Source organism: Lissotriton helveticus, chromosome 8 (assembly GCF_964261635.1).
Source record: "Lissotriton helveticus chromosome 8, aLisHel1.1, whole genome shotgun sequence".
NCBI classification, from domain to species: Eukaryota; Metazoa; Chordata; class Amphibia; order Caudata; family Salamandridae; genus Lissotriton; species Lissotriton helveticus.
In genome coordinates this window covers 481,162,969-481,174,919 of record NC_136069.1, presented here as the reverse complement: position 1 = coordinate 481,174,919, position 11,951 = coordinate 481,162,969, and the positions used below count along the sequence as shown (strand labels likewise).

The window sequence follows — 11,951 nt, the reverse complement described above, 5'->3', positions numbered from 1 at the left end:
TCAGGGCTTGATCCATCACCGTTTTTTAGCTCACTGCACCATCCCAGTTCAGAACCTGGCTACATGCAAATTAGTCTGGCCCTGGCCCAGTGCATCATGGGAACAGGGCAGACCAAACTACCAAGCCAATTCTTTACTGGGAAGGAAACAAGCTTCCGGGGACCGGTTTCTGGCATTGCAGCCGTCTTCGGCCCGGCTTGCTTGAATCCTGATGGTGCAATGAGCAAGGGACTCACATCTGAGTATACCCTTCCACACTTTTGGTGGCTAAAACGATTCAAAAAGGGGGGTGGTGATGGACAGAGTATCTGCATTAAGCAGAACACTCCTACCCAGTCAAAGGATCAGGGCTTGATCCATCACCGTTTTTTAGCTCACTGCACCATCCCAGTTCAGAACCTGGCTACATGCAAATTAGTCTGGCCCTGGCCCAGTGCATCATGGGAACAGGGCAGACCAAACTACCAAGACAATTCTTTACTGGGAAGGAAACAAGCTTCCGGGGACCGGTTTCTGGCATTGCAGCCGTCTTCGGCCCGGCTTGCTTGAATCCTGATGGTGCAATGAGCAAGGGACTCACATCTGAGTATACCCTTCCACACTTGTGGTGGCTAAAACGATTCAAAAAGGGGGGTGGTGATGGACAGAGTATCTGAATTAAGCAGAACACTCCTACCCAGTCAAAAGATCAGGGCTTGATCCATCCCAGTTCAGAACCTGGCCATGTCTGAACTGGGGTGGCAGAGTGGGCTAAAGAACGGTGATGGATCAAGCCCTGATCTTTTGACTGGGTAGGAATGTTCTGCTTAATTCAGATACTCTGTCCATCACCACCCCCCTTTTTGAATCGTTTTGGCCACCACAAGTGTGGAAGGGTATGCTCAGATGTGAGTCCCTTGCTCACTGCACCATCAGGATTCAAGCAAGCCGGGCCGAAGACGGCTGTAATGCCAGAAACCGGTCCCCGGAAGCTTGTTTCCTTTCCAGTAAAGAATTGGCTTGGTAGTTTGGTCTGCCCTGTTCCCATGATGCACTGGGCCAGGGACAGACTAATTTGCATGTAGCCAGGTTCTGAGCTGGGATGGTGCAGTGAGCTAAAAAACGGTGATGGATCAGGCCCTGATCTTTTGACATGGGTAGGAGTGTTCTGCTTAATTCAGATATTCTGTCCATCACCACCCCCTTTTATGAATCGTTTTGGCCACTACAGGTGTGGCAGAGTATGCTCAGACATGAGTCCCTTGCTCACCGCACCATTAGGATTCAAGCAAGCCGGGCCGACGACGGCTGTAATGCCAGAAACCGGTCCCCGGAAGCTTGTTTCCTTTCCAGTAAAGAATTGGCTTGGTAGTTTGGTCTGCCCTGTTCCCATGATGCACTGGGCCAGGGTCAGACTAATTTGCATGTAGCCAGGTTCTGAGCTGGGATGGTGCAGTGAGCTAAAAAACGGTGTTGGATCAAGCCCTGATCTTTTGACATGGGTAGGAGTGTTCTGCTTAATTCAGATACTCTGTCCATCACCACCCCCTTTTATTAAATCACACAAAGCAATACAGTTTTAAAATAACAATCAGCAGGTGTCTTAAAATCACACGGGGCGATATTCAGTAAAAGTACAAGAGCGCTAAGAAGCTGAGCGCTATATGAGCAGTGAGCAGCCTGGTCGCCGCTATCGACTGGCTGCTTTAGTGCAATTTGTCTGGTTTTAAAGTGGCTCCCTGCTAGAATGAGACTTTTTTCCTGTTTACATCAGACTGAAAATATTTTGCCACATTTATGGTTGCGCTGCAAATAAATTAAAAAAAAAGCAGGCGCCATTACTAAAACTGGCATCCCACCAGTGCTCTTAAGATAAAGTGAGCAAAGAGTTCTCAGAAGGGCTAATGTAAGCTAATCAGTTAAGGACACAGTAAAAAGGTCCAGTCCTGATGATCGGTTACAAATGCAGACAAGGTGCTACTAAGGAGAGACTAATAAGCGTGTTAAGAAATCAGAAGCAACCATTTAGAAACGACAGCAACATGAGCCAACAGGAAAGATGGGCAGAGAGTGGGTGGAGCTCAAAGTCCATACCAGAGTACCCCATGCCTCACAGCAGCGCATGTGCTGCACAGGCTCGACCTATAAGAGGGGTCCCAGTGTCTACCCCATTTGCTTCAGTTTATATAGTGTGTAGCCTTGCACAAGGAAACATTTGTGAAATTATTTTTGACATTCACAAAGAATGTGCTTAATAGACCATTCAATAGAACTTACTGTTCATTTTTGACTTGCCTACCATACACTTAATCCGCAAAAGGACACGTAGTTCCTTCTTCCTGAATCACATATGCACGGACATCCCTACATGATGCTCTGAAGCACTTCTGTATTTAACAAATTTAAAACGTTGCAAACATACTTTATTATAAATCGGTATAAATTGAATATACGTGACATTTTGCATTGTCTAAGTCTCTGGTGTTGTTATTGTTTATTTCCCTCTTTTTTGACACTTCATAGAGGCTTAAAACAGAAGCGTATGTTTCGACTGCAAGAAATTCTGTTTCTGTCTAGCAAAAAATTACTTATTGTATTGTAATTGCATTTATATAGCACTTACTACCCCTGACGAGGGGTCGAAGTGCTTTGTCGACGAGTAGCACGCTACTCCGGGACACATAGAGGATTAGTGTTTAATTAGTATAGTGAAACATGCAAGTACATTTTAAGTGGTGGATAGGTTAGTCAGTTATTTGAATTTGGAATGATAGCAGAAGGATAGAGGAGGAAAAAGTTTTGTGTTTATATAGCGCGTGTTACCCCTGATGGGGTGTTGACGCACGCTATTCAAGAAGTCCATAAAGGATTAGTGGTGAACTAATATAGCGAAATGTGAAGTCATTTCAGTGGTGGATACCAGTCAGTTATTTGCTTATGCCGGTTGTACCAGATCGTTGCATGTATTGTTCTATCTATTCCCCAGTCCAACAGTCCTTTGGGTTACCCCTATTACATATCGTGGAGCTCGAAGAATGGATCCAAAAGGTTCAAGTCAGCACTTTAATCGATGTTGTCATCATACGGTTTCCTCGGGATGCTCTGTCCTGGCTCAAGGCAAGACGTAAAGACACGCGCAGACAGGCACATTTCCCCACCACGTGGGGATAGCAATCCTGCCTGGTCACCCACCTTTAACCAACGATCAGCGGACGCATCGTACTGATAATGCGAAGTGACAACGTCCCCTTGCCAGCGTGGTTTGGCCCAAGTAATGAACAGAAGCCGCCCACCGTGGCAAACAATCTGGTCGTGGCGCGCCTTGTCAACAAACGGGATGTCGCGGATCCGCCTCCACTCGCCACGGGCGGGACTGTACACCTTTAGCACAGGAAGATCGCAGATGCAGTAGATCTCGTCCTGGAAAACACAGGCTTTTTTGAAGACGCTGCCCCCCATGGAGGCGCAATTTGTCCACTGGTCCTGGCCAGGATCGTAGCGCAGTAATTCCTTGTGGTTGACCGCATATAGGTTGTCCTCCACAGTGACCAAATCGAAGTAGCGCAGCGAGTGTGGAAGGGGGGAAACCAATGCCCACTGGTCACGCTGTACACTGTAACACTCCACTTCCCTTAACTTGGCCCACGTAGAAGGGTCCATACCCCCTACAATATAGATGTGGCCATGCAGGTATGCTAGATTAGAGTTCTCCCGGCAAAGCAATCTTTCTGCCAGCTGCCGCCAGCTGTTGCGCACGGGGTTATAGACCCACAGATATTTAAAAGGCTGTGCTACTATGTAGATATCGTGCTGTGGGGAGACACAGACTCTCCAGGAAGTCACTGACTTACCGCTTTCTTGTACTGCCGGGTCCACGGGCGAGGGCATAGTGTAGATGTCACCAGAGTAAGGATCCCAGCAGCGGAAGGGATCCTCGAGGTCTTCAATAAAGATGACCATCTCCTTGGCCTGCATTCCGATGCGGCGAGCAGGTCTCTCCTGTGGTGGGGTCTGTGGCTCTCGGGGCGTTGGCGGACAGACAGGCCCATAGCGGTCCTCCAGCACCCCCTGCAGGTAGGGCAAGCAGTAGCGCTGAACGAAAGGCCGGCCACGCAATCCCTCCAGGTATACACGGTCCTCGTCGGCCAGGTGGGAAGCTTGTTTCCTTCCCAGTGTAAGAATTGGCTGGAAGCTTGTTTCCTTCCCAGTGTAAGAATTGGCTTTTGTAGTCTGGTCTGCCCTGTTCCCATGATGCACTGGGCCAGGGACAGACTAATTTGCATACAGCCGGGTTCTGAAACTGGGATGGTGCAATGAGCTAAAAAACGGTGTTGGATCTAGCCCTGATCTCTTGACTGGGTGAGAGTACTCTGCTTAATTCAGAGACTCTGTCCATCACCACCCCTTGTTGTAAATAACGCACACAGCGCAGCACCTCGGCGGCGCAGGGTCCACGGTCGGCCGGCGCAGCCTCCAGCCACTGCAGGGCGGCTGCACACACGCGCCGTTCCCCGTCCACATCCAGGTCGTCGAGCCGCAACACCTCCTGCAGCTGTGCCAGACTCAACTCGCACAACTCTCCACCGCTCAGCTGGCTGAAGTGTCTCGCCACGTAAGCCAAAGCCTGAGCTCGCAGTTCGGCGTGGTCAAAGGCGTACGCGAACTTTAAAGTATCGGCGCAGTTGGCTGGGTCCAAATGGCGAGTCAGGAAGCCGGCGCAGACTTGGCGCACATACTCCAGCTGCAACATGTCAGCGGCAGCGTAAAGGCGCTGTACGTTGGCCTCGCTCACTGTCACGCGACCGGTGTAGCAGTAGTCGATAATAAGGGCCATGGACTCAGCGTCCATGTCGTGCAGCTTCACCTTCGTCTGCTTGCTCTCGCACAGACCACCGGTGAACATGCTCTTGAAGTACGGGCAGGCGGCCGCCAGTACGTTGCGGTTGCAGGAGAAGAGGCGGCCGGTCGCTGCCACTGACGGGGAGCACGCGCCGGCGGCCGTAGTTGGAGTGGCGGCGGTTGGTGACGCCATGCCACCGAGCACCTCAATCGTGACATCACAGAGGAGCCGGGAGTCGTAATAGTTTTTCAGTTGTGCCAGAACAGCTTCCGCGTGGCCGCCGTCCACCTTCTCCTCCGGCCCCGAGAGGTAACTCGATACTGAGCTGCAGGACATCTTCCTGAGGGCGACCTATCCAAGGGCTTCGTTCTTATTCTGTGCCTCCGCTTTCTGACTCCCCTTCCGCCTGATAGTGTTACCAGATTTTTAGAGCATTTTCTAGCCCGCAGCCAACCAAAAAGTAGCCCAATATTGCTACTTTGAGGAAGGAGGGGCAGGGAAAGCGTCCAGCAGACGCGCAAGCCCATTAGGCTCAAAGGGCTTCAGCATCCCCCCTCTTCCCCCGTCGCGTGTGTCAGCCAGGGCTGAGAGTGACTTCCCCGGGCACACACAGTTAGTTTTTGAGCTGCAGTAGGTGGCTGGCTGGTCTGTCCTTTGTCTTTCAGCCACACTGAGTACTTCACAGGCCTTTAAAAAACCATTCCCTTGTTAACAAGGCTTCCTTGTTTTTTATATCTTCTTAGAGCTTCTCCATCTCCACTCTGCCTATTGCTGGAAGAATCAGCCCCCCTCCTTCCTGGAAATTTTTAGTAGCCCCCCTCCCCCCGTGAAATTTGGCTCTAGTTTATTTATTTCATTTCATAATCTTTATTTCGATACAGCAGTATCATAAAAGATGCATTAAAAATTCACACATAAACAATATTACGGCTACCATAGATAGATATAAATCAACAATTAATGGAAATGGATTGGGGGCGTCAATCATTATGCTAAAAACCATATAAATAATTAAAAAAGGCATTTATAAAAATAAATTCATTCTATTTCATTACATTTACAATTGCATTTCCGGTGAGCTAATATATAACTTATTCCACAGCCCATGTATCAATTTATATGCATATATTTGTCCTTTACAGTTTCAGATTGTTGTGTTAGCTAGCAAATGCATTATACATGACATTAGCGATTCCCTAAGCATTCCTAAAGCTTCTCGCTAGCCTTTACCCTGAGGAAACTTACGACCAGCAGAACCCGGCTAATACCAAAAACAATAACCTGGCAAGTGTCAGTTTTTAAAACCATTTCAGCTTCTCTATTCGATCTCACACCCATGTTTATACAAAGAGGTTTAATCCATCTCTTTCTTGGGATCAAATAGGCCGGACAAAAAAATAGAACATGTGTAATATCTTCCTTAACTTTTCCTGAGCACAACATGCATGTGTTGTTACTAGAATTTGCCCACCTTGTTGTACTTGATTTTAACATCAGTACACCATATCTGTACTTCAAGTATATTGTTTTTGCCAACGGTGGGTTTACTTCATCCAAAAAAGATTCAAAGCAAGCACTATCTTTAAACATAAGAAACTCACTAGTCAAGGATCCTTTTTCTCTATCATTTGATCTATTTTGATCTATGAAAGCCCAGAAAGAAGCCTTTAATATCTTTCTTGAATTAGTGGTTAATGTCAGTGGACTACTCTAAAAATGTGCTAAGCCAATCTTCTTAAACCAAGTACTAACATGTTTAAACCATGCAATGCAATTATTTTCATCCAAATCCTTGATCTCTGTTAACGCCGCCCTATAATCCAGCAGCTCAGGTGTTGTTCAGAGCCTAACCCACAACATCAGTGGTCTAATAATTACATGGTTATCCGTATGCTTCATATTAAGATCGAGAATTCACGGAATAAGCGGTGTACATACTGGGATTTTTAGCAAAGCTCTTAAGAATTTATTCTCATTAACCTCAAACTCCTTTTTGCTCGACGGGCCCCACAATTCAACACCATATAGTGCTGCCGATTGTGCTTTAAATCGGAATAACTCGAGTGCTGGAGATACAGCTTTATTGAGACTATTCCGGTGTCTTTTCAGGATCGGTAGTGTATTTTGTCTTAATAACAACTTGCTTTTATCAATTTGGGTTTTCCGTGTTGTTTTAGAATCTAATGAAACTCCAAGATAGTTAACATTTTCAACATGTTCCAGTTTTTGTCCGTTTAAAACCAAGTTTTCTCTAAAGCACTTGTGCGGATTTATTGCCATGTACTTTGTCTTACTGGTATTTATCTCTAAACCTTTTTTGCTGCAGTAGGCTGGGAAGGTGCTAAGCAAAGTTTGAAGGCCATTTGGTGTTTGCGAAATAAGAATGGTATCATCCGCAAATAATAGGGCTGGTATTGGCTCACCCCCCCCAGCTTCGGTGCATCATTATTACAACCTTGTAAAAAACAAGGAATATCATTAACATATAAGCAAAACAAAGTTGGTGCCAGGACACATCCTTGGCGAACTCCCCTTTCTATGGGGATTGAGCTAGTTAGTTCGCCGCCCGGACCCCATCTCACCTTTGAATAAATATTTTGGTGTAATCTTACGATTTGTTCTAATAGGTTTGCCGGAGTCCTTGGCTGTTAAGTGTTTTCCATAGTAGATGTCTGGAGATGAGATCGAACGCAGCCCTTAAGTCAACGAATGCCACGTATAAATGGCCTTTCCTCAAGTTTACATATTTCCAGCACATACAGCAAAATCTAAAGACCTGGTCTATGGTGCTTGTTTTTGTTCTAAAACCCGCCTGGAATTTTGAGAGAATTGCCCATTCATCTATCCAGAAATAAATGCGATTTAAAATATGCCTTGCATAAATTTTTTGTAAAACATCAATTAAACTAATTGGGCGGTAGTTCGAAGGATCGTTTCTATCACCCTTCTTAAAAATGCAAATAATTTCCGCCCCCCTCCATGTCTCTGGTATGTCAGCTCCTGCGGCTATAAAGTTACACAGGTAATTAATGTAAGGACCCCAGACATCGGTATCATGTTTCTATAGATCCCCAGGGATCTTGTCTAGTCCTGGAGCTTTACTAGTTTTGACTGTGTTGATAGCCAAAATTGTTTCCTGTAGATCAAATTCTAGGGATCCTTCACTCGGGTTTATAAGAAGCCCGTCTTTTATGGAACTTCCGATCTCAGGAGCAGCATACAATTTTGCAAAGTGATCTATCCAAGTAGTTTCATCAAGATAATCTTCTCTAGAGCCCTTTCCATTTCCGTTTCCATTTGCAACAATTTTCCAGAAAGCCATTTGGTCCCTGCTTTTTGCTGCTGTCAATAGATCAAGCCAAATTTTATCGTCTCAGATTATTTTAGCATTCTCTAGCACTCTCTTATAATTTAATCTTGCTCCCTTAACTATCGAGCTATTGTTGCTTTTAATAGTTAGTACTAACTCAGTTTTGGCACCCCGACAGTCTTTATGTACCAGGGTTTCCCCATCATTTTTTGTTTACCGTTTACATCATTTGTTTTAACCTTTTTTGTAACCAATGGGACCAGTACTTTGAAAAAACTCTTATGTAGTTCTAGAAATGTATTCTTATCTATTTACATGGTAATATAGTTAGTAAAAGTAGACGCAAAAGTACTATAAATGTTTGCTAGCTTCTCGCCATGCTCCAACATGTGCACCCATTTAACAGAGCGGCGATTATTACTAACTATAATGTTGGAGAATTCACGTGGAGAAGCGTGGCTCAGTGGTTAGAGGCGGCAGACCCGGAAGCTGAGATCGGCTGTGGACCAGGGTTCGATTCCCCGCCTCGGCGGGTCTCGGGCTCAAAAATTCCATGGACTCGACAATTCTCGCTCCGGTGCCTACTCGACTCACGGGGTCACACTCTGCGACTCTGGGCAATAGCTTGCTTAATCTCCACTACGGCCCCTCGCGGCGGGATGCCTGGCTTTCACCTTGTGGATACCCTGCCGGGGTATCTCACTGGGGAATACCAGGACGGGTTCCCTAAGCAAGCGCCTTGATGCCTTCAGGTGATACGTGCGCTATATAAGTCGCAATACATTTATATTTACATTTACAGTAGGGGGGGTCAGAGGGAAATTTAACGACCAAAATGCTACGTCCCTCTAGACTACTAGAAACCAACTAACGAGTAGCATTAAGTCAAAAACCCTTTAGGTGAGGGTTGAATGGATGCGTGTGCTGATGGCAAAATCAATCATGGGGCACCTTCAAGTTAGTAACAGTGTTCCCATCAGAGTTCCATCCTGTACCGCCCTACATCATTTGGGAAAGCCACCATTAGTACACAAGGAGAGGCCCAATGTACGACTTGGCGCAGCGTTAGCCTGGTGGGGATCAATAACCCAATGGACTTTATATAGCAGGTAGGAGTCAGGATGTAACTGGTAAGCAGTGCTAATTAGTAAAGAAAATAAAGAAATTTTTCAAAAAGTGGTGGTTTAAAAAGGGGTGGAAGAAGGAAAATGAGTTTATTAGCAACCTTCTGCTCCCACTATCTAAAAACAGTGCAAAAGGTAGTGTCAACAAATAACTACCTAGACAGTTTACATGGTCATGGTCGACATGTTTCTGCAGCTTTACCTGTGCCCCGGGGTCACTTACTGCTTCATCAGGACCTATGATGCTACTGCTTAATTAGTGCATGACAAATAAGGGAACTTAAATAAATTAAATATCACCTTCGATTCTCCCGCTATTAAGGAGAATGTTGCCCCACCTCACCCGGCACTAGCTCAGGTACTACGGAGCCCCGCTCTATCCGTCGGTACTCCAGACGTCCAACTGGGCTGTCTGTGGGAGGTGACAGACAGCCCAGTTGGACGTCTGGAGTACCGACGGATATTTAAGTTCCCTTATTTGTCATGCACTAATTAAGCAGTAGCATCATAGGTCCTGACGAAGCAGTAAGTGACCCCGGGGCACAGGTAAAGCTGCAGAAACATGTCGACCATGACCATGTAAACTGTCTAGGTAGTTATTTGTTGACACTACCTTTTGCACTGTTTTTAGATAGTGGGAGCAGAAGGTTGCTAAAAAACTCATTTTCCTTCTTCCACCCCTTTTTAAACCACCACTTTTTGAAAAATTTCTTTATTTTCTTTACTAATTAGCACTGCTTACCAGTTACATCCTGACTCCTACCTGCTATATTAAGTCCATTGGGTTATTGATCCCCACCAGGCTAACGCTGCGCCAAGTCGTACATTGGGCCTCTCCTTATGTACTAATGGTGGCTTTCCCAAATGATGTAGGGCGGTACAGGATGGAACTCTGATGGGAACACTGTTACTAACTTGAAGGTGCCCAATGATTGATTTTGCCATCAGCACACGCATCCATTCAACCCTCACCTAAAGGGTTTTTGACTTAATGCTACTCGTTAGTTGGTTTCTAACTATAATGTTGTCCATGTGATTACAGGTATTACCTCTAGTCTCAACTGAACTAGTCAACAAACTACTTTTTAAGGCTAGTTCCAGTGGACGATGGTCACTCTCCACCCTGGGTGCAATTTTAAGATTTACGGCATAATGCCAAATATCAAATGATAAAATGAGATAATCTATTTTACTCTGAGTGGCACTTCTAAAAAAAGTTGGCGTCTTTGCTAAATCTGATGGAAGGCGACCATTACATGCCCTCAAACCATGACTCACAGTCAATCTCAATATTTGATGTGCTAGGGCAGTGCACAAGACCGATTTACAATTAGATAGAAGGGGGATCTTATTCGCCAGGTCTTCATCTTCTAGGATTGCTTCAAGCCCTATGATGGGTCCATAGTTACAGTTGAGGTCTCCACCAATTATTATACTGACACTAGAATCCACTAGATTTAAAATGGAGTCCATTTTGTCCATTGTTGTTGACTCCCTTGATGGCAGTCCTGGTCGGTTATAAATATTATATATGTGCAACAACCTTTTTTCCTTTGTCGCTATTTTGATCACCAATATATCTAAGGAATCCGTCAGTAATTGAGTTTCGCTAATATCAAGGGTTACTATACTTATCTTCTCTAGTTCCCTATCCGGCACAATGGATACATTTGTAGTGGATTTTAGCTGGTGCAGTCAATCCACTTCTTCCAACAGAGATAACTCCTGAAATCTATTGGAGGTTTCTGGGAGAAGCAAATTTGGTTTTTGTTCACCTCAATTCCCAGGGGTTTATAGAAATATCCCAGTGGTAGTGCATGGATGTTAGTCTTCCAAGTTGGTGTTTCCTCATGCGCTTTCAGTAGTGTATGGACTGTGTGGGGATATCTAAAGTTTACAACAATACAGTCTCCCAGTATATCTTTCGGAGAACCTACCACCCACCCTACCCTATGCACATCAGAATTTCACTTTGTTTGTTTGGGTTAAACCTTTTGTATTTAGATAGCCAATCCACAACTTTATTCCTTAAATTGTGCCAGGATTCTCTTTGGTCCCTTTTCAGTGCAGGAACACCTGTTAAAACTAAGACATAGGGACACGCGGCTGGTGGCAAATTCAAATTATCTAGATTAGGAATTAAATCTGTCCCCTTTGGGCTATGCAGTATTACCCTGCAACTATCACGTTCTAAACCAGGTGTGATGTTATGTGGCGTGGCATTAACCTTCTCTCTTTGTTCATTTGCCCCTATTGTCTCTGCACTATTTCTTAACTGAGCTCTATTTAAAGCTCCTGTTCCTGATTGGTTTTGGGTTTTCAGTGTTCTATCCACATCATCACAAGCCCTCTTATCACTTGTGAGCAATTTTAGATAGGCTATAAGGCTTCCCCCTTCCACAACTATTCCAGTTCCTTCTTCAATGCTCCTACTAAGGTGGTGAATTGCATCATTTAACTGGGTGATCTTGTCATCCATGACCCTTAACTTACCATCCATACACTCATTTATTTTTGTCCGGATGGAATATAAAGCAGTTTTAGAAATGTCTGACACAGTTTGTTCTAAGACTCCTATTACCTCATTTTCCTTAGCTAGTGTAGGACAATCATCAACATCAGTTTGTATCCCTATTGTTCTAAACCTACTACCTTTATTGTCTGATGTAGTTAAATCTCCATTGCATGCATTACCTCT

General features: G+C 45.1%; 1 protein-coding gene across 1 annotated transcript; it reads right to left on the bottom strand.

Annotated features, from left to right (window-relative positions):
• Positions 1-3,042: 3,042 nt before the first annotated feature.
• Positions 3,043-5,274, bottom strand: LOC144773760 (kelch repeat and BTB domain-containing protein 7-like). Its single transcript, XM_078658884.1, has 2 exons — positions 4,395-5,274; positions 3,043-4,135 (listed from the first exon to the last, which is right to left on the bottom strand). Exons 1-2 carry the CDS (start codon positions 5,153-5,155, stop codon positions 3,043-3,045), a joined length of 1,854 nt encoding a protein of 617 aa, XP_078515010.1. The 5' UTR covers positions 5,156-5,274.
• Between the last annotated feature and the right edge of the window lie 6,677 nt (positions 5,275-11,951).

Coding starts and splice junctions, on each gene's coding strand:
- LOC144773760 (XM_078658884.1), bottom strand. CDS start 5,155: ATGTCCTGCAGCTCAGTATCGAGTTACCTCTCGGGGCCGGAGGAGAAG. Junction 4,136..4,394: donor GTGCTGCGCTGTGTGCGTTA/TTTACAACAAGG, acceptor AAGGAAACAAGC/TTCCCACCTGGCCGACGAGG.